This window comes from Rhinolophus sinicus, chromosome 11, assembly GCF_057876585.1.
Source record: "Rhinolophus sinicus isolate RSI-liver-muscle chromosome 11, RSI-T2T, whole genome shotgun sequence".
In the NCBI taxonomy this organism is placed as follows: domain Eukaryota; kingdom Metazoa; phylum Chordata; class Mammalia; order Chiroptera; family Rhinolophidae; genus Rhinolophus; species Rhinolophus sinicus.
Window position 1 is genome coordinate 4,857,557 of NC_142511.1, and position 22,429 is coordinate 4,879,985.

The 22,429-nt window shown below is 43.0% G+C and overlaps 2 protein-coding genes across 11 annotated transcripts in view; one reads left to right on the top strand and one right to left on the bottom strand.

The window, feature by feature from the left end:
* The window catches only part of LOC141569370 (uncharacterized), a 172,059-nt gene that overhangs the window by 113,084 nt on the left and 36,546 nt on the right, over positions 1–22,429 (bottom strand). The gene's annotated exons all lie outside the window — the stretch shown is intronic.
* On the top strand, positions 1,624–22,021 carry FMO4 (flavin containing dimethylaniline monoxygenase 4). 10 transcript variants are annotated; one of them, XM_074322318.2, is made up of 12 exons: positions 1,629–1,817; positions 1,947–1,983; positions 3,328–3,427; positions 3,674–3,817; positions 6,085–6,224; positions 8,354–8,542; positions 9,179–9,341; positions 14,317–14,459; positions 15,598–15,797; positions 16,836–17,188; positions 19,078–19,147; positions 20,892–22,021. In XM_074322318.2, the coding sequence occupies exons 5-12, from the start codon at positions 6,093–6,095 to the stop codon at positions 21,307–21,309; spliced, it is 1,668 nt and encodes a 555-aa protein (XP_074178419.2). In that variant the 5' UTR covers positions 1,629–1,817; positions 1,947–1,983; positions 3,328–3,427; positions 3,674–3,817; positions 6,085–6,092; the 3' UTR covers positions 21,310–22,021. The 10 variants fall into 10 exon arrangements, with proteins under 10 accessions (XP_019608127.3, XP_019605080.3, XP_074178422.2 ...); XM_019749521.3 differs by having other exon boundaries at positions 1,626–1,983; positions 5,974–6,224; XM_019748821.3 differs by having other exon boundaries at positions 1,629–1,983.

The following is a 22,429-nucleotide window of genomic DNA, read 5'->3' on the forward strand; positions in this document are numbered from 1 at the left end:
CAACCATCCACTGCTGTGTCCACAATCTAGAGCAGTGCTGTCCAATAGAACTTTCTGCTATTGTAGAAATGTTTAACCTTCACCCCCCCAACATGGTCACGTGCCACACGTGGCTGTGAAACACTTGAAATGTGGCTAGTGCCAAGGAAGGACAGAATTTTTAATTTCATCTCATGTTAATTCATTTAAATCCAAGTTTAAATAGCTCCATGCAGCAGCGACTATTGAATTAGACAGTACAGGTCTTGAACTGTTTCCTTCTCAACAAGTGCAGCTTTCCACAGCCCAAATTACAAACATCCCACTCTCACCGGATACCACAAGAACATCATTTTTATACAACCAAGTTTTTGGTGAAGTAGGGGGTTTTGTGGAGATCTATGAAAATAGTGAACATGGGAAAGCGGTATGATCGCTCAGCTTACCATCTGGGGCAACTCACTGAACTTGGCATTGGAAGAGATGCACACATTCTCACTGTATAAGCCAGCTCTGTCCGGTACACCACCACATAGGGACCCCTGGAGAAATCTGAACGTAGACTGTATGTTGCATGACATTATTAAACGTATATTGAGTTTCTTGGCTGCAGTGATGCTAATGTGACTATGTGGGAGGATGAATTATTCTTGTGAGATATCTGCTGAGATATCCTGATGGCATCCTGATGTTTGAAGACCACTTTCACGTGTGTGTGCACGCGCACACACAAAGAGAAGAGAGGTGGGTGAGAGGACAGAGTGACAGAGAGAAAATGTACCAAGAGGCTAATAGTTGATGAAATAAATGGGTGAGGGGGACACTGGTGTTCATTAATGAAACTGTTCATTGGACTTCTGTTGGCTTGATAGTTTTCCAAAGAAAAATGAATGTGCTGCCAACAATAGATTTCATAGAAAATTCTGGATTTGCAGTTTCTATTGAAAGAGCCGGAAACCTTGGTCCCAAGATCTCAAATAGCAGCATTTAGCTGAACCTAATAGACGGGCTTCTTATCTGGCCCTCATCCCTCCTCTGGGTCACCTTCCTGTTCCGTGATCATTTGTATTTGTGCTGCTGGTCTAGAAACTGTTCAGTGAACCCAAGATGGTCTATTATAAGGTGGTCTCTTCCAAGGACTTGAAGGAGAAGGGGGAAAAAAGAGAAAGAAAAAAAGACGGTGACTATTTAGTACTCTATTACCGCCACTGCGTCTATAATTATTCCTTTTCTTGTGCCCTAGGTTAATATTTGAAACTAATTTTATGCTTTCTCAAATGCATTTTACCAGCTCCCTCTGCTGACGCTTCCTGAGAGGATGAAACTGCTTAAATTCATTGTAAGTTTTGAATTTTGATCACACTCCTGGGGTTAAATAGCTCTGGACGTAGAATAGCTTGATGGTGTGACAGTCACTTAAATGACTTTCTCCTTTGGACAGTTCCTACGACGATGGTTCAAGAGGCGAATACAAGAGTCAGGGTTTATACTAAGCAGACCGCCTGTTTCACGGAGGGCTGTGCTTTGGGGTGACTTGGCGCCCTCTACAGGCTACAAGGAGAAGGGCAGCCGATTACCACCTGCTTCCCTTTAAGTTTAGGGCTTGGCAGGAACTGTGACGTTGAGGAGGGTGGAGAAAAGGGGCAGAAGTCGTTGGTGGCCTTTGAATCCCAAAGCCCTATTCTAACTTGTCCTTTAGCCCTCCCTTGAGATCACGGAAGTATCAAGCTCGTGTTCTACACGACGTTTTTTACCCTCAATAAGTGTTCTTTCTGCTGTCACCAGCGTACAGGAAATGCAAATGGTCTTTGTTTTCAACTAAGAGAACTTTGATCAAAGTCAGCATTTCTTTGTTTTTCTTTTAGAACAGAACGTTTGAGTTTCGGGCGGGGGCGGGGTTTGCTTTTTGGGGTTTTTGTTTTGTTTTGTTTTTTAAGACAAACACTATCTTTGCTATTGGCTTTGAGAAATAATTTGTCAGAGTATCTGCTCTATGTTAACAAGGTAAGTGTCCTGGATTTCTTTCTTTTTTAATGGGGAAATGTTTCCAGAAGCTGCTTTTGCAGAGCCTGAATATTCTGCTTGCTGAGTGCATTCCTTAAGAATTAATGTGATTCTCTTTCTCAGGAGCCTCTTCAGTAGGGTTAAAGCAACAGAATTAAGGAGAGAGTCAGGAAATTAAGGAACGCTGTAAGGAAAAGTTAGGTTGTAGGGAGAAACCATCCGAAAGGAAAGTGTCCCTGAAAATCACAGAATCCTGGGACTTTCTGTGATTCGAGGCTCACCTCTGATTTCATCTTATGGATGAGATGGGAGTGCCAGGCATTGGGAAACACAAAACACTCCACAAAGGTTATGATAGGAAATACTGTCACAAAGTATGAGCATTGGTGGGGTAAGAATAAGAAATATAAACAGATCAAATGTCAAACTCAAAGAAATCACAATCAGTTACATGATTTGCAAATCACTCAAGTCTCTTCATATCTTGAAATTGACTCCTTAAGGGGGGTGGGGGGTGGTAGATGAGGGTAAACGGGATCAAATATATGGTGATGGAAGGAGAACTGACTCTGGGTGGTGAAAACACAATATGCTACATAGATGATGTGTTACAGAATTGTACACCTGAAATCTGTGTAACTTTACCAACAATTGTCACCTCAATAAACTTTAATTTAAAAAATGTAAAAAGAAAAAAAAGAAATTGACTCCTACATTTTCTGGTCTGTCAGATATAGGATGGAGTTTTTGTGTTGTTCAAAAGTCCAGTTCAGTAGTTCAGGGTTCGTTTCTACCAAGAAACTAAACATAAGTGACCTTTGAGCTTCAGAGTGACCTGCTTACAGCACGCTTTATAGTTGACAAAGACATTGCACATACCTTCTGTCCTCCCAACCCTTCAAGCCTGCCGTATTCTCCTCTCCCTTTCAATTCACATCTTATTTTTGGCACCAATTACTTGGCATTCAGACATAAAAACAGTTCTTTCAAGCTGGAAGGGAGCAAAGAGAAAACTACCAGAACCCTCTGCTTTACAAATGTGGGGACAATGTCACAGGGAAATCAAGAATTGTGTCCAAGTTTATGCAGCTGGTTAGAGGCAGAAGCAGAACTAGAACTCAGATCTCCCAATTTCCAGTTCACTCACTCATTCCCCTTAATGACTTGAAGCATTTAAAAAAAAAAAAAAATGGCCTCCTCCACTCAGAAAGTCATAATCTGCAACTACGGCGTAATTTTAAGAGGTGCAAATTCCTAATTTGTTTTTGCTGTCTCTGAGTCAGTGTGTAAAAGACAAGGTGTTTTTGCCCAGGAAAGACAAGTCCCTACTATGTCTCTAACTAGGTCCCCAGGGATAGTGAGACAGCCCAAGGGTGTCTGCAGGCCAAAACATGCTGCTATGCTAGGACATACCATGTGAGCTGTGTGTGACAGGACATACCAGGTAATCTCCTGTGTGTTGGTCTCTCTCCATCTAACCACAGCTCCTTGTGGAAAGTCACTGGCTCTTTTATTATTACTAGTATTGAGTCCCTGGGACTCAATCATCTTTGGGGCCCCCCCCACTTGGCTCAAGAGGTAGCCAGGATGCATCTGTTGAATGAATGTGCTGCCAATCTATCCACTACAGCACATTTTGCACTTTTCCAGTTCAATTAGCAACCATTTCTTTTGTGTTATTATTGCAAAGACAGAGCACAGCCCAGATCTGCCAACTCTGGACCACTCTCTACCTAGTGGCCTAGAGATTTCAGCGTTCTTCCTGGTGGAGGCCATTTATTTCTGATTGGAAGCTGTCTAGACCTCCTACTTCTCAACTCCAAAGAAGCCACAGGTATGTCTGTCCACTTGTTTCCAAACTTGTTGATAAAATCTATCTGTGGGAGCTGTCTTTTCTAGGGAGAAGAAGGAATTAGGGTGGTAGGGGATGAACACTGAGTAAAAATGTGGTGCTATGTACTTGTATGTGAGTAATGTGACTTTGTTTCAAACAATCCCTCAACATAGGTATTTTTCTTATTTTACAAATCTTAAGGTGTTTAAGTAGGTTGGTTGGGGGAACGTGGCACAGAGACAGAGATCAAGCCCAGTTCTGCTGCCTCCAAGTCTATTCTCGTTGCAGCCGACCTAGCTCTCCCACATCAGTAGAGACTCCAAAATAAACCAACAGTCTAAGGGGAAGAAGTATAAATGTTGCTACATATAATAAAGCCAGATACGAGTGTCTCACCCTTACAAACGGCAGGGTGACAAGTAAGATTTGGAAAGAGGCAACAGGTAAGATCCGTGTTGCAAGTACCCAGATCTGCTTCAGAACCAGGTGCATCTGAGGGGCCCAAGGGCTGGGAAGTCTTCCTCTGGCCTCTGTGAGAGCAAATCCACTTCGTTTCTGTGAATGGGGGTGCTGATCTGACCAGGAGGCCAGTTGCACAGGCATCGGGACAAACTCCCCGCAACCGGTCCCAGCAAACCTAGGCACAGGCTTAGTAACAGGCCACCTCAGGCTCTCAGACCGACGCGATGTGCACATCCAGGCCCAACGTCAGAGATGCAGAGTCACTCCAGACTCGGCCACTAGCACTGTGTCCTTAAGTCGTGTCAAATGATTATGCTATATTTCCCCATTTACTCGTGCTCAGGACTCTAAATATTTTGTCTCTTGACAAATTGATGGTCACCAGTTAGGAGAGGGGCTGGGTTGGTGGGGCTGGGTGAAAAAGGTGAAGGGATTCAGAAGCACAAATGGCCAGTTATAAAAACAGTCACAGGGATGTAGAGTACAGCATAGGGAATATCATCAATAATATTGCAATAACTGTGTATGGTGTCAGATGGATACTAGACTTATCGGAGTGATCCACTTCGTAAGGTACATAAATGTCTAATCACTATGCTGTACACCTAAAACTGTAATTGGAAAATAAATTAATAAAAAAAAAAATATTTCCTCTCTTGGTTCCCCAAGGAAACTACCACTATGGTAAGTGGCATGACACTACAAAAATGACGTAAGGATTATTTCTGTTTCATAAAATATATACTACTGATTTGACTTCAAAGGCAAAGTCAAATCACTGGTATATGTTTTATGAAACAAGTACTTTGAGGTCTCAGCTACTCTTCCTGTGTTTTTTTTGCACTGATCAAGGGGATTGAGAGAAAGAGACAGTACTTGCACCTGAGTCTACCTGACATATGAAGGGCCTCAACATGACAGAAAACTGATTTGCTGGAATTCAATAACTGGTTAGACCATCTGGATCCGAGCAAAAGCTATAGGGGTGTTTGCACAATCCCAAATTACAAAATCAGGAACTGGTCATAAATCCCCATGACACTTACTGCCTCCAGTCTGTCCTCAGAAGCCCAGGTATCCCCATTTCCACAGGACCTCATCTTGGACTCTAGAGTGTTCCATATGACTTTCCTTGGGAACTTTGTTCTGGATCATTGTCAGCCAACGCTGCCTCTGTGCTAGGTTAAGAGCCTCCCCCACTCCATTCATGTAATATCTTATCTTGGTTGTAAGGCAGGACGTGGTCCTTGACTAGATATTCTTGAGGACTCTAAATGCTTTGCATAAAAACTAACATTTGTGCTAACTGCAGTTCCTAGGGTGCCGGGAGGCCAGGTGATAGCAAAGGGCCCCTGTCATACTGAGGGAGATCTGAAGACCCAAAGGGATCAACGTCCTGGCAAGACTAGCTAATAATAAGAACTAAATTTAACTGAGCACTTACTTTGTAGCAGATACACTTCTACAACCGTTCCAACATATACTCGTTCATTTAATTTCATAACAAATATTTAAAATAGGTATTATTATTATTAATTATTATTTCCATCCCCATGGTACTGATGAGAAAACTTAGGCACCGAGAGGATAAACAGCTAAATCACAGTCATACTGTTAATAAGTGAAACCAGGACTTACACCAAAAGTCTAATCGCAGAGCCCTCATTTTTCATCAAAAAGTGATTCTGCCTCAGTTCAAAGATGAAAGGAGGGTATTTCTGTCACCACCAAAGTTGAGCTCTGTGATAAGGGCTGCCTGCCAGCCTTGCCACATAAAGAAGCTTTACTCGACCTTCCTGTAACAGAGCAGACCATGGTCAAGCGCGTTGCCGTGATTGGAGCCGGTGTGAGTGGCCTGTCCTCCATCAAATGCTGCTTGGATGAGGGCCTGGAGCCCACCTGCTTTGAGAGAAGCACTGACATCGGGGGGCTATGGAAGTTCACTGTGAGTAGCTCACACCCTCCCACCTCCATCAGTGGGGATCCGTCTGTGTGCGTGCTCCATCCTCCTTGGGCACGGTGGCCTCCGCCTACCTTGCTGATTGTGTGGGGGAACAGCTAGCTCCCGGGTGCGTGGTGCCACGGTCACACTGCAGATGCGGTGTCACAAGTGATGAAACGGGAGAACAGGCAGGGCAGGGGCGGGGACAGTGGGAAGAGAGAGGAAGAAAGAGGTGTGTCTGATACACAGACACAGGGCGGGAAGTTATGATGCCGTCTGGCCCATGGCCCCAACAAGACAAAGTAGCCGAGTGTCACACTGGGTAAGCTGAAGGACACTGCTGAATATGGAGCAGATGACACATTAGGAAGGATGGAAGTTGGCATCAGGGAGTGGAGCCCCAGCCCCCAAGCCTTGTTCAGGTCTTTGGGAAGACAGTTGGCAAGGGTGAGGCTAGAACCCTGACCTTGAAAGAAAGAATCCGAACAAGAAGCACCCAGGCACCGATCTGTTCTTCTTCGGAGCGGAATGTGCAGCCCAGGGATTATGCTCAGGGCCAGGCCAGCCATCGGGGGACCTGAGCATCAGGAATTGGGGCTGGAAGTGGCTAACACTACCTGCCTCTGGCCAGGACTGGTCCCGGTTACTGGAGTAGCAGGGTCTTCAGTGGGGCTACAGGGGGATCTTCCCCATGGGTGGGGTATAAGGTGTGAGAAGGTGGGAGGTCCAAGCGCTGATTGCTTCAGGGGGAGAGAAGAGCCACATTCAGTGGGAGTTCCAAGTGAGGGAGAGTACTTCAGACTGGTCTGAATGAGGGAAGGCTTCATGGAGGAGGTGGCATTTGCCAGTCTGTGATGGATGGTGAAGAAAACAGAATAAGCAAGTGCATGTGAGGAGGGACGGTTGCAACCTCAGGAGTTGCTAGGAGAAACATTTCTCCTGGTGTCTGTGAGTCTCCTCAAGCACCCACGTCAATGAGGAAAGAGAGGATTGGGTCTGGTTCGTGGACCTTGTGCTATTTGACCCCACACTGTGTTTGGTTTCCTTCTCCTATTCTAAGGTAACGTAAATATTCTCTTTAGAATACTGAATTAAACAAAAGAAACAATGCAAATTAAATATAATATCAATACCCATGGGTCAACACCGTTAAAAGTTCAAAATGTAATTTCTTCCAGTTATATACATGCTTTTTTTTTCCAAAATGCAATTCTATGTTAATTTTCATTCATTGAACCAGTGCTTCTCATGTCCCTCTACCAGGATACAGTGAGGAGTAAGATTAACAGGGAAACTACCCTCCTTACAGTTTGCAACGCAGGGTGATCCGTTCTGACAGAGGGAGAGGGTGCTACGGGGCCACAAGCGCCACCTCCCGCGGATCTGACGGGTCAGGGATGGCTGCTTAGCGAAAGTGATGACTCAGAAAGGGCCTTGGAGGAGACACAGAGGTTAGCTTCAGCCACGAGAAATCCATCAGCGCCTTTCCTATCGGTCTTTGTATTTGTTTTGTTTTACGAATGATGGAGATTGAGACGAGACACAAGCAATGTGCAGATGAGTCCGTGAGGAAACAGAGGCTGCCAGGATGTGGCGATTCTTTCATGAAGCTTGAGACAGCACAGAGAGAACGCTGTCTCAGAACGGGACTTAGGTTGAACAGAGGGGGTTTGCTTTATTTTTAAAATCAGAGTCTTCAGGATTTCAGGAGCTGGTGGGAAGGAGCCAAGGAAGAGAGAGTGTTTGAAAATATGCATCGATGATCAATAGGGAAATCAGTGAGGAGTTCCCGAAGCAAAGGCAAGAGATGGGTGGAGAATTAACCATGGCAAGAGGGGAAGGAAAAGATAAGTGAGAGCGGCCACGGGCCCCACGTTCACGGAATCGCTGAAGGGCCGTGTTAGTCTTGGAAAGCCCTCTTAAAGTTTGCTAGCTTCTTTGTAGTTTGAGGAAGATATTGTATCTAATCATTTGAATCCGAGCAGTGACTTCAGCTAACTGTGGCATGGGAACCCGATGCTAAATTCTCCTGCAAGTCTTTGGAAGGACAAATGGGACCCTGACTGCTAAAGGCCTCTGTTCTCTCCCCACCTGTTCCCCCACTCATGAAGCTCACTATGCTCTCACCGCAGGAAACTTCCAAAGATGGGATGACTGGGGTCTACAAATCCTTAGTGACAAATGTCTGCAAAGAAATGTCATGTTACAGTGACTTCCCCTTCCAAGAAGATTATCCCAATTTCATGAACCAAGAAAAATTTTGGAACTATCTCCAAGAATTTGCCGAGCGCTTTGATCTTCGGAAATACATTCGGTTTAGGGTAAGGCGTCTTGGGTTATGGAAGATGAATGAGCAGGGCTAGCCATTCAGCAATCTAACGGAAACGGGACGATGCAACAAACTTCCTGATTTCCTCTCTCTGAATAAGGCAAATCATTACAGACTCATTGCCTTGCAGCTCATCTTCTACTCCGGTAAATCACTAAAATACTGAATTTCCCCGGTTCCACCTCTAAATCCAAACGCTCTTGCAGCATGGAATTTAGAATTTTTTCCGAGAGAGGAAAAAATGAATTTTGTTCATGACACCCATTGGGCAGAAATGACCAGATGTCTCACCTGCAGAGATAAGAACGGGTCAAAACTCAATTGCCTAAATGTTTCCAGTGCATCCACTGGATACACTGGAAACTTGCCATCTCCTTCTCATTGGGAATAAAAACTAAATGTTTCTTCCTGCCCATGAAGGTCTTCAGATGTTTTGGGTCCTAGTCTATATGACCATCTTTGAGACGTTGCCCACATTACTTCTCTAGGGAAAAGATAAGCCAATGGTAACAGTACTATCGTGTGGCACACTTGACCCACTTGAAATACCAGACATGGTTACCATACCCTTCATTACATGAGGTACCAAGGTGCTTCATAAAAAGCGAGTTTTGTCTTTTGCTTTCAGACCACAGTGTGCAGCATAACGAAGCGTCCAGACTTTTCCGAAACTGGTCAGTGGGATGTTGTCACAGAGACAGAGGAGAAGCAGGAAACAGCTGTCTTTGATGCTGTCATGGTTTGCACTGGCCACTTCCTAAATCCCCGTCTGCCTTTGGAGTCCTTTCCTGGTGAGTCACTTCCACCTGAGACCATGCCTACTCTTCCGGGTTCTTCTAGAAGAACAGTTATTCATTTGTCATTGGAAATACTTCCTAATGACTATAGACAACTTTATGTTCACCCTCAGAAATATTACGTACAAAATAACTTTGAAAGGTATGAATCACAATCTAAGTGTCAGGTCTTATTATTTACTTGTGAATATAAATGCTACTGTTATTGAAGCTTTATCATGTCTGTTGAATCAAGTTCAGTGACCACCTAAGGCTCAAAACTATCAGATCTGTCATGAAAAAGAACAGGCTTTGAATTTTGTCCTTGAATTATAGGTTATCTGAATCAGGAATGACCTGTAATCAGTAAGTTAAAGGAAGTGAGAACATAAGGAAACTTGACAGATTTCTTTTTTTTTTTTTTTTTTAAGAAACATGCCTGAAATTATACATCCAAAGGAATAGTTTCACCACAATAAAAATAAAAGTCACCACAATAATAATCCGTATACCTCTTATACCAGGTTAGCAACACAAAGGAGTTTTAGAGATTCCCTTTTGGAAATGCGTTTGATTCCAACAGCACGTTCTTTTTCATATACTCACAATCGGAAAATCTCCATTTTTGAGATCAAATGAGGATTTCCGATATGTAGTAAAGCTACTCTTCTGTCACTTCTAAGTGGCTCTCAAGGCAACTGACTAAGTGCAGGTTTAAAACTTCTTTTTAAGGAATTGAAAGAACTTTTTAAGGAAGGGTGTGAAGAATGAAACCGGCAAACCTTGGCTAATAAAAAGATCAAATATAGATCAAAAAATAAAATTATAAATGTAATCTCAAATTCAAATATCTTATTCAAAAAAATAGATACTAGGGATCGAGTGAAAATTCAATACACACTTTTGCAAAGAAGCAGTATTGTAAAGGGTGGTTCAGCTTCAGGCTTGCCACCAGGCTGGAGGCTAAATACGCTTGTGCACTAAAATGATATTTAACCAGCACAAAAGCGACCTTTAACCAACACTAAAGGAATATTTAACCAATACTGAAGCACTATTTAACCAGCACTAAAGGAATATTTAACCAATATTGAAGCACTATTTAACCAGCACTAAAGGAATAGTTAACCATCTCTTATAATAACATTTCTATGAGCAATGTGTTACAAGTGTCAAACTGATACCTTGGGCTTTGGTGTCTTGTCAGGTTTGGGACAGCTTACCCGTACCCCTCACTGCCTTCCATTCCACTTAGGCCTTAACAAGAAGGCTGTTGGGGAAGACAGATCAAGAGCTGAGCGGTGAGGACCTTTGTGGCAGTATCAAGTATATAACTGGGCACAGTTGGTCCCCCAAAGAAAGGGACCGGATAACCACACACTAGAATAGCAAGGTAGTTTCACGTCATTTTGAGAGCAAACATGTCTACGTCCCTCAATGACTGCTGAGGGAAAAAATGATTGTCATAGGAATATTGGGGTCTCCCTCTCTTTTGCCCTAAAACACAGATTATGGAGAAGAGGGACACCCACTCGTACAGACTTCAGAGATTGCTCCCCAGGAGGTCTTAGTTTGTGACCAGGCTTTAGAAGGACCCATTACAGGGGGACACCAGAGCAGATAGTCCCAATCTCCTCTCAGCTCCCAGGGTAACGTATGTTGGCAAGTGGATGCATGTAAGGTTTCTGGGGAGTCCCGGTCTGCTGCCCTTTCCTCGGGGCAATGTCCTTTGGTAGGTGGCAGTTAGCACAATGGTTCTGAACCAAATGCTGGAGTCCCACCTCCTGGACCAAATCCTGGCACTAGTTCCATAACCTCAGCCCATCTGAGCCCCAGCAAAGTGGAAAGATGAGCTCCTATCTCACAGAGCAGCAATCGGGATCAAATGAGATCATCCATGTAAAACGGCCTACAGAGCACATAGTAAGGTCTCCACAGACATTAGCTACTGCTACTAGGAATCACAACCTGCTGTCAACTATTCCCCATCTGCTGAGAATTGTGCAGAAGCCCCTGCTTCCTGAGAGTCACGTGAGTCCTCCAGACTGAGACATGTGTATGCCTCTTAGTGAAGTCACAATTCTGGCCTCCACAGCCTTTCCACCTTGGAGTATGGGCTCTTCTCATATCCCATATGGGAATCCAGGACAGAGAGCAGTTCTGCAGGTCCCCTCTTTCATTCTGGTGTCTCTCCTGCACACAGAACGTGTGTGAAAGGGACTCTTTACACATCAGTTGTGATCGTTAGTTACAGAGCAATGATCACACATGCCCAATTATGTTCGGTCAATTATTATCAATTGTCCTTCAACTTTGTGAGCATTGTAAATACATTTCAAGTCCCAGGACTTTCTTTCCCTAAGGTAGTTCCAACACATAACAGGGAAATAAGTGTAAGATGAATAAACCACAATAGCAAAGTGCTCCAGAGATATTTGGCGACAAGGCAAACTAAACCCCAAGCCCCTCAGCAGACGCTGAGGGCGTCATTATATAAGAGGAGAGCGCAATAACTGAAAATAATAAGGGTGATCTTGAATTAGCAATATGTTCCACTTTGAAGACAGAAAATGTATAAATCCTTCAGGAAAAAAAGCATTTCTTCTATTAAAAAAGTTTTAAGATTTTGATATTTCTGTGCTAAACTGTCCAGTTATCTGAAAACCTCTCTCCAGAATGTAGCACTTCCTAGCATCAAATGATCCATTTATTGTATAGCATTATAATTCCCAAAATGGGGGGATGGGAGTTCAGAAGTCCCCCATGTGCCATCTCCCTGACCTCAGTCCCAGACCCTGATGTGTAAAAAGGAAAATACAATAAAATGAATGCTGAATCACGAAGGAAATTCACTGTGACATTAGTACCTGTTTGATATGTGTTTGTTGAATACAATCAGATGCCTACAGTCTTTTATCTGAGGGAAAAGAATTAGTATCATGATAGATACAGGCTAGGCTATCACCACAGCCCAGTGTTTCCTAAACACCACAAAACCCAGAAATGCTTGTTTTAAAAGCAAGTTAACGTGGCACTGATAGAGTAAGAAAGTGGGACCCCGGAATCCTAATGTTCAACAAACTCCCCCCAGCGATGTGATGCTTGTGCAAACTAAAGTTTTAAGAGCCATTTCCATAGCCCCCAGTACAGGCAGCATAGCCTGGTGGTTAAGGTGGGGCAGGCTGAGTTCAAGCTGAGGCTCTGACATTTATTGGCGCATGGGCAAATCGTGGGTCCTAAGTCCCTTTTTCTCCACTTGTAAAATTAAGGACTCATAGTGCCATCTTCCTAGGGTTGCCGTAGGATGAAATCACCTACTGCCATGAGTACCCCCTCCTCGCCCAGCACCGGGAGCAGAGACAGTGCTCTCAGTACAAATTAGCTCTGGGTGTTAGTAGGAAAGAACTCTGCCCTCCCTCTTGGAGAAAAAGCAATGGGGAAAAATAAATAAACTAATGGTGCCAAGTTAAATATAATTGTCCATTGCTATTTCCAGGGCAAATTCAGTCATGTAAGTCATTGGAAGGCGAAAGACAGCTGTAACATAGAGCAAAGTGCCCTGGCCTTGTTTGCCATCTTAATACGGAGGGAATGGAGACAATTTAGGGGAGAGGAAATGATTTCTGGAAAGATGAATGGGCCCTTGGAAGAGTAGATGGGACATCTCACTGACAAAGTGCAGACTGCTGGTTTCCTCCCCTGTGGTGAGAGTCCCCGGAGGGGATTTATGACCGCTGAGCTCCTTTTGCAGGATCTGTCTGAAGGCAGATAAGGGCGGTTCAGAGAAAGCCTCTCCCTGTATTTGCTGTTTGTCAAGTAACTTCGGCTCAAAATAATCAACAGACCAAAGTGGCATATTTAGGGGGGACATGTCTGAACTCCTTCAGGGGTGAAATAAATATCTCAAACACACCAGCAATCCGGAAATAACATCAAGTAGCCATGTGATTCCTTCAAGGAAATGGAGGAGCTTGGGAAGACAAAGCCCGGGCAAAAATCCCAGTAGTTTGGGAGTTGATGTCCTGTCTGTCAGTATTTACACCAGAGTGCGAGAGACCTAAGGCTATTTGGTTAACGATTTAAAATGCTGTCAGAACCACTCTGACATCTGGCTGAGGTTGACTCGTTTAAACTTCCTTTTCTGATTTTCACTAAATCACAGTATCTTTTTTCACAAATAGTTGTAAAACTAATGTCGAACATGAATGCTGTACTTGGGAACAAGAACTCTTCTCTGTATCGAAAATATCAGGGCTATTTCTGCCCTACCTATTACCAAAAATAAATGCGAAGGAGAAATATTTGGTAGTCCCTCTCCTGTATATAAATATCATAACAGTGATAACTTCTATTGACAGAGTGTTAGGAGCTTGAAAGATCTTATCATAAACACAGATATAAATAAGAATAAAGGACAAATAAGCGTACAGTGCAATAAAGCATTACGCACATCATAAGCATAAAGTAAAATGAGCGTGAAGTATAAGTAACAAGGCTACGTCACGAAAATAATGACTTTACTGGAGAACTTACCACAAAATTTCTTTTGCGGAAAATTGTAATTAAAAGTGAATTCAAATTTGATTTGTAAACATGTGATATTCACAAATTCCATTCTTATGGGACTATTGGGTAAAATAACACGCATCAACCATCTACTTCTTGCCTCAGATGATCAGGGTCCTCACGCATGAGACATTTCTCATTGTCTGCAGTGAACTTGATTTCCCGCAGGAATTGCTTTAAAAGGGAATGCACATATGGAATATAAATTCATCTAATTTTTTTAACAAAGCAGGTTATACCAAATCTATATCTGGGCTCACAGCATCCAAAGGGAGAGGAAGAAACTATTCCGGTCCCACTTCCTGTAATTAGCCCCCGGTGGGGGGGCAAAGGGCTGACATATTTCTGGGACTTCCCTTTGCCCACAGACACTATGCCTGCACACTAGGGAATTTCTGATTTCCTGGTCCCTCCTTCCCCTCAGGAATCCATAAGTTTAAAGGCCACATCCTCCACAGTCAGGAGTACAAGTTGCCAGAATGTTTTCGGGACAAGCGCGTCTTGGTGATCGGCCTTGGGAACACTGGAGGAGACGTTGCCGTGGAACTCAGTCGAATGGCAGCCCAGGTACACCGTCTCTGAATCCACGCCCCCACCCCCAACAGTATGCATGTCTGGTGGCTAGAGAGAGGTGTTCAAGAATATAAAACGCACTGGCCAATTGCTCAATTATGTGGACACAGGGTGAGTGAGACAAAACTGAACCATCTCTAAGAAGGATCTAGGAAAACTACGCTTTACAAAACTGAACCATCTCTAAGAAGGATCTAGGAAAACTACGCAGATGCCAGACCAACAGGCACTGTGCATTCTCCCTCGGGAACAAGACCAAACGGGAAAATTGTTTTACACTCTCCTTTTGTAAGTCTGGCAAAACTCCCATGTAAAAATGGGGAGGTTGTTTTCTGAATATCCCCACATTTTCAATTAGAAGACAGATTTATACTTTGTTTTAAGAGAAAAGCAACCTTTACGTTGCCCAAGAAGATGACAGATGACATAACGATTTTAGAAAGTCCAAGCATAGATTCACAAATTAGAAATCTATTCCACTCTAACATAAATTATAGGACAATGATTAGATCTTAAAAAAAATAGACTTTTCTTTAAATCAGGATTAAATTTAAGCAATTAATATTGCTTTCTCAAAACTTCACGTTAAATTCTATATTATTTACATTTTAAAAAATTGCCAGATCAGTAGCACATATCTACTACCGTGTTTCCCCAAAAATAAGACCTAGCTGGACCATCAGCTCTAACGCGTCTTTTAGAGCAAAAACTAATTTAAGACCCAGTCTTATTTTACTATAAGACTAGTATAGTATAATATAATATAATATAATATAATATAATATAATATAATATAATATAATATACTGGGTCTTATATTAATTTTTGCTCCGAAAGACACATTAGAGCTGATTGTCTGGCTAGGTCTTATTTTCGGGGAAACACAGTAATACCACAATTCTTTATATTAAAGATGATGCAAATACTTCACAGGTATCTAAATCAGGTAAAAGTGATTTGTGAACACAATGACAGCAGCAGAAAGAGATTGTCACTTGTAAATTTATGTACAAAGTCACCAGTCCCCTGTTGTTCTAAGACCAGAATGTTATGAGACCATTTGAAACCCACCAAAGAAAAAAACACTACAAAATGATGGACATGTATCTATCCTTCTTGCCTTACTCTTTAGGTACTTCTCAGTACTAGAACCGGTACCTGGGTTGTCAGTCGCTCTTCAGATGGAGGCTACCCATTAAATATGATGAATATAAGAAGATGCTATAATTTTATTGCACAAGTTCTGCCTTCACGTGTACTAAACTGGATTCGAGAGAGGCAGTTGAATAAGAGATTTAACCATAAGAATTATGGATTAAGTATTATGAAGGGGTACTTGAATTTTTTTATTTAATGGGGAAATTCTTGAATCAATATCTTGCATTCTATTTTATTCAGAACTCAGAATGTTCAATAATTGTGATGCTATCTTTGCTTATTCTGTGTGAAGCTTATTTCCTTAAGACAATTGTCCACCAGGTACCACAGCAGCTCTTGATGTAGGGGTAGTCTCTTTCTCGTAACAAAAGTAGCAATTTCTGAGACTAGAAGAAAATGGGAGGATGAAAACTTTTCGTTTCCAGCTTTGAAAATCAGGAAACTTAAATTGGCTTTGAGGAATCCTGGAATGGCTGGATCTACCAGTAGAATTTGCGGAATCAGTGAGTACAGGTGCCCAGCTCTTTCTAACCTTTAATAAATGTCTACCCTGGCTAAATAGAAGTATGAATCTCCAACAGGAAGTCCCAGAATTATATATTTTAATATTCACCCGTATAGAGTTGCACGTTGGCAAGAAAAAGAATACCTTTCAAGTGCATGTAAATGTGATTTTTATTAAATGCTTGACCCCTAGACCTTTCTTTGGTAAAAAGCTTTCAACGTATAAAGGAAATTAATGGCAATGGGTGATTTAATATTAAATTTTACAAAGATTATGTCTGCTGATTAGGTAGAATGATGTTCGTAGTGAAAAATATCAGTATAAATAGATTCAGGTTTTTTTCATTTTCATCCCAAAAGTTTATTGTTAACTTTGTCTAATGTCAATTCTTTGAGGCCTGGTGACGTGAGACCCAAAAGTGATCAAATGAATTGTTGCGTCCTCAAATCCTGATACTCTGAGAAATTAATTCCAAGAGACAGAGAAATTTAAAGCCCAGGCAGGAAAGCGTAGGTGTAGTTATTTTCCACATGTCTTTTACTGGGAGCAGGGAAACAAAATATTGTAGAAACAGTAAGTTGGGTAGACATTGGCCAATGCACTCCCTTGGCGTGGCCGATAATTTCCCTGATTTGACCAAATAAATCATTTGCTGAAGTGTCCAATCGATAGAATTACAGTGGATCATTTTCTCCCCCATGTCAAAGGAAAAAACAGAAAATCATCATAAATGATGAACTGCCCACCTGTATCCTCTGTGGGACCATCACCCTGAAAAGTGGTGTGAAGGAGTTTACAGAAACCTCCGCTCTCTTTGAAGATGGGACCATGGAAGAACACATCGACGTGGTGATCTTCACGACAGGATACACGTTTTCTTTCCCCTTTCTGGAAGAACCTCTCAAAAGCCTGTGTGCAAAGAAGATCTTTCTGTACAAGCAGGTCTTTCCATCCAACCTAGAGAAGGCAACACTAGCTATCATTGGCCTCATTGGCCTTCAAGGATCCATCTTAACAGGCACAGAGCTCCAAGCACGCTGGGCCACAAGAGTATTCAAAGGTACGTCGACTGTATTTAAAGCCCTGGTTTATCCACTGAGTCTTCAAATCCGTGCCCTGCAGTTTAGCCAAAATCCAACAGATGGGAGCTAAATAGGGGAATATCGAAAAGTTGAATGAAAAATTAATTGTACGTACATGTCAAATATGATCATGGGTGTGCTTATGTCACTAATGTGACAGTGGGAACGAGGTTTTGGACTCTGGATGGGGAACATGGAGACAACAGAATGTAATCACGTTTCTCCGATTAGCTGAAATTGTCGGAAGCTTTGGGACCCTAAGTCTAGTCTAGTCTTGTTTACTCGTCAATCTTTCCATTTATTGATAGAAGTAGAATTTTATACGGCTCCCAAAGAAAGAATCATGTATGCTGTGAATAAAGCTGAGCTCTGAGGAGACGGTAACCTTTAAGAAATGCCTATACAAAATATTTTAGACTCTGGACATTCACTGCTGTTAGTTATCACTGTCAGAGGACAGGTCATAGAGTCAGGATGACCGGGGTCCAATCCCACCTCTGCAACTCATCACTTATGTAGGGACCCCTCTGAAAATCAGCCCCTTCATCTGTAAAATGAGGATGATAAAACCTCTTTGACAAGAATTTTGTCAAAGGGATGATGTCCGCAAAGCAGTTAGCACAGTACTTGGCACGTCGGTCGTTAGTACTTGGTACAAACCCTTATTAAGGGATCGCTGTCATTCTTACCTTGTTAAAGGCAGGCAAGTTTTAAATTAGTAAGCATTTTCAAGAATTACATCTGCATCGTTTTAACATACAAACAGCAATCACGGTTGAGCCAACCAGCTGTCCTTCAGCAAAATGTTGCCCTGACGACCAAAAACAATCACCAGTAATTTATAAAGGGCATATCACGCAGAACTAAGCCGCGCTGACTTGATCACACTGGAAAAATGCGGTAGCTCTCAAATTCCACAACCTTTTGTTAAATGATCACAAGTTTCTATTTCTTTAAGGCCAATTAAAGGGCTCTCGTAGCATTACCTGATTATATTAAAACCGCAGAAGACTCTTAGGGTACCTGGAGTTTGCATTTTAACTATTTTATAAATGAGCTCCAAAATGCTTATCAGAATGCCAGAGCTGGCAAAATGAAACTGGGTTAGGTCACACCACAGGAGTAATTCCACACTTCTCCCAAGCCTCCGGGAGCAGGCAATCCGGGAACCACCACGTAGTCTTGCCAGCTTTTTATGGGAAAAACATGACCCTAGTGGCAAGAACACTGCAGAGCTGAGATGGACCTCTGCCATGTGGAGGGCATCCCCATACCCTGGGGTCCACACTTGCTTCCTGATGGGGCAGGCTGGCCAGAGTCCCAGCACTGAGACAGCCCGGATGGGAGGTTGAGATGAGAATGTCCTCACACCTCAAGAAGACAGAGCCTCTGTGAGACTGAGAGACCCCCCAGACCCCTCCAGGCTTGAGGTCCCTGTGTAACAAAAGTGAAGACATGCCTGAGCAGGGTTCTAAAAATGGGGTCATCTTAAGTGTTTACATTTAACCAACCAATAGTTTTAACACACACACACAAATACAAATAGGGCATATATACAATATAACCCAAATTATAATATATAACCAGCTGATGAAGGGGCAGGGGCAGGCCAGCTGGGGCAGGTGCTAATGCCCAGGTGTTGGTACAGCTAAAGGCTGGACCACAATTCCCACAGTAGAGTACCCTGGTAAGTGAGTTTGGAGGGGATTTTACCTCCAGAAAATTACCCGCTGCCTCTACTTCCACTCAAACCTTTGACTCTCACATGGCCTGAGGTTGGAGCCATGGGAGGCCAGAAGAGACGGGGAGGAGAACGCAAAGGAAAAGCCACGGTTAACTTCAGTGTTGGGTCCGATTTTTCTCACAGGACTCTGTAAGATACCTCCATCCCAAAAGCTGATGGCTGACTTTACTGAAAAGGAGCAGCTCATAGAAAGGTATGAAATATTGCTTGCTACAGCAAAAACTTACCAACGTATTCTGTTACAAAAAAGATACAAAAGCCATCCCTCGAGAAGCAACACAGCAGGTTGGAAATCACTGCGTTAGGAGTCAGAAGCATAAGTTTTTGGTCCTAACTCTTCCACCAACTAGATGTGTGTCCTTAGATGTGTCAGGTGGGGCACCAGGTTGTCTCAGTGGAACACAGAGCCTGGACCCCCAACAGGTGGCAGTCCTGTGTTCACTTGGCTTGGGGAACTCCATCCTGTCTTTATTCTGCCTCTGGGGCTGCTCTTTCTCTGCATTTACTGGTGTTTCCTTTTCCTCACTCCTAAAAATTGGTGAACCCCAACCTGAGTCCTCAGACCTCTTCTGATATCTATTAACACTCACTTCTAGGTGGCCTCACCCAGGCCCGGGGCCTTAAATGCCACCACATACTCACGGCTCCCAAACTTGTGTCTCTAGAATGACCATTTTCTCCTCTTTGCCTCTCACACCCCACACCAGCAAATACTGTCAGCGCCTACCTTCAAATACCTCCAGAACCCAGACCCTTCTTCCTACCCCCGTACTGCCACCTCAGACGAGGCCTCCGTCATCTCTCAGGAGGACACTTACTGTCACCTCTTAGCTGGTCTCCCTGCTTCCACTCTGCTATTCTACAGGCTAGTCTTGACACCACAGCAAGAGTGAGCAATACCCCACTGTTCTATTCAAAACCCTCCGATTGCTTCCCATTTCACTCCCAGAAACTGCCCTGCAGCCCCACAGCCCTGCAGAGCAACCAGCTACCTCCATTCCCTCTCTGCCTACCGTTTTCCCACCTCAGCCATCCTGCTCCAGGCTCTCCAGCCTCCTCCCTGCTCCTCAAATATGCCAGGTAGGGCTCCCGGACAACCTTTGCAGTTACTCTTCCCTTTGCCTGGAATGTTCTCCCCCGTCCCAGATACCTGCAAGCCCTCTCTTGTTCACATATCGCCATAAGAGAGAAGTCTCCTCTGACAACACTGTGTACAATGGGAACCCACGCAGTCTCACCACCGCCTTTCCCCCTTACCCTGCTTCATAATGCCTATCGCCACCTGATGTATTACATATGCACTTGGCTGTGTCTTTATAACCTGCTGATTTCCCCCATTAGAATGTGAGCTCCTTGAGAGCAAGGGCCTTGTTTTATTCACTATTGGAACCCACGTGCCTGGGATGATGTCTGTCGGTTATAGACACTTATTTATTCAATGAATGAATGAATGACATTGGGACATCATGAAAGTTTATGAGCAACAGAAATAGGTAGGCATAAAACCTTCATATACACTCTACGCATATCTGTGTCATATTCAGTACTGGTACACAAGTATGGCCCTCTCAGCTCACAAGTCACATCAATAAAAATAACATTCATAACATGAATAAAAATAACAGTGCTTTCTGATCATGTTCACTTGTTCAACAACCATTGTATTTGGACTGATCAGATCTTGCCCTCATATCAATTTCAAGAACCTAAAACATGATTTCAAGATCCTCTTCCAATTGCCTCCTCTTACCATTTCCTTTCACAAAATGAATTGCCCTCACAATACCCTCTGTAGGTAAATTCTTACTTCTTCTTTTCAGCATAGAACAACATTTCCAAACATGGTTTGACTCTGTCAATACAAAGAAACACAATGGTGGGAGGAGGGCGGACGCCATAGCTTGAACATGAAAGTGATCCATCTTTTTCCCTCTCAGGGGTGTGATGAAAGACACCAGTGAGAACAAACTTGAGTACATCCCCTACATGGATGACATTGCTGCATGCATAGGTGCGAAGCCCAGTATCCCACGTCTGTTCCTCAAGGATCCCAGACTAGCGTGGGAAGTTTTCTTTGGACCATGTACTCCTTACCAGTATCGCCTAATGGGCCCCGGACAATGGGATGGAGCCAGAAATGCCATCCTGACCCAGTGGGACAGAACAATGAAACCCTTAAAAACTCGAATCGTTCCTGATTCCTCCACCTCTGCCTCTATGTCGTGTTACTTAAAAATGTGGAGGGTACCTCTCCTACTTGCCTCTCTTCTGTTGATCTGCAAATCTTCACTGTTTTTGAAATTGGTGCGAGATAAACTACAGAATAGAATTTCTCCTGATTTAATAAGTATTTGATCAAGATGAGTCTGATTGGTTATGAGGGTTGTACCAAGTCATACTAATTCTGTCTCCACATGTCTGGTGCATTCCTTCCTCTCCACTCCATAACTACTATTATCTAAGAGCAGGTTCAATCATCTCTGATCAGAATTATTCTTCTGTCTTCCTCTCTGGCCTCAGTACCTCTTCCAATCTATAGTCTGCTCTATTACCTAAGCAATTATTCTAAAATAAAAAGAGTGTCACTGTTTCCATCAAGATCCTGGTAGGAATAAGATGGCACTCAAGGTAGGTAATTTGTAGAAATTTTAATATAGAGATTATTTCAAAATTGGGGGGCAGATGTAATGAAATAAAAGGGATAATGAAATATTCCCAGACTAGTAACAAGGACAGTCCAACAACAGCTAATTTTACAAGTAAAAGACCATTACAGTAACTGGGAGTCTGGTGTACTCATTGAAAGCACTAATGTGTAACTAACTCTAACTCTAAAGCACTAACTCGAAAATTCAACCTGGAGTATAAACCCAGCTTTGTGGCTTTGGCCAACTTACTCAGCTGCTCTGAGCCTCAGTGTCTCACCTGGAAAATGAGGAGAAAGGTAACAACAGTACCTCCCTTAAAAGTAAAAATTAAGTGAGACAATAGAATTGAATTAACTATTAATACCTGAAGAGTCTGAAGACATTTTCCATTCTCTGAATTAAAGGATTTGAAAACTGTTGCCGGACCCTGTTCCCTGTCACCCGATCAGAAAGTATGGCCTTTGCTTCTCATGGATTCTCTGGTAGCACTTTCCAGCTAGGACCACTCTTTTGTCCTTGGGTCCCCACCAAATCACTGAGGCCTACTGCCACCACCATCACTGCCACGACCACCACATCACTCATATGCTACTCAGATGGACCCTTCAGAAGGCTGCAGGTAAACAGTAGAAAAGGAGAAATTGTCTTCAATCATTAGGGGTGGACCTCCTGATATAACTTGTTGATGTGTCTAGGATTTTGCTGACGACACCACCTCCCGCCCAGTAGAAGGGGCACCCAATTTCAAATCTCCAAAAACCAACTAAAGATGACCAACCAGAGCAAGGTCACATTTAAGGTATTTATACCCAAGTTCTTGATGGAGA

Excerpts from the sequence above, each read along its gene's own strand:
- FMO4 (XM_019749521.3), top strand. The coding sequence starts at position 6,093 with ATGGTCAAGCGCGTTGCCGTGATTGGAGCCGGTGTGAGTGGCCTGTCC. Across the intron at positions 9,342-14,316 it reads GCCTTTGGAGTCCTTTCCTG|GAATCCATAAGTTTAAAGGC; the intron begins GTGAGTCACTTC and ends CCTTCCCCTCAG. Across the intron at positions 19,148-20,891 it reads AAGGAGCAGCTCATAGAAAG|GGGTGTGATGAAAGACACCA; the intron begins GTATGAAATATT and ends TTTCCCTCTCAG.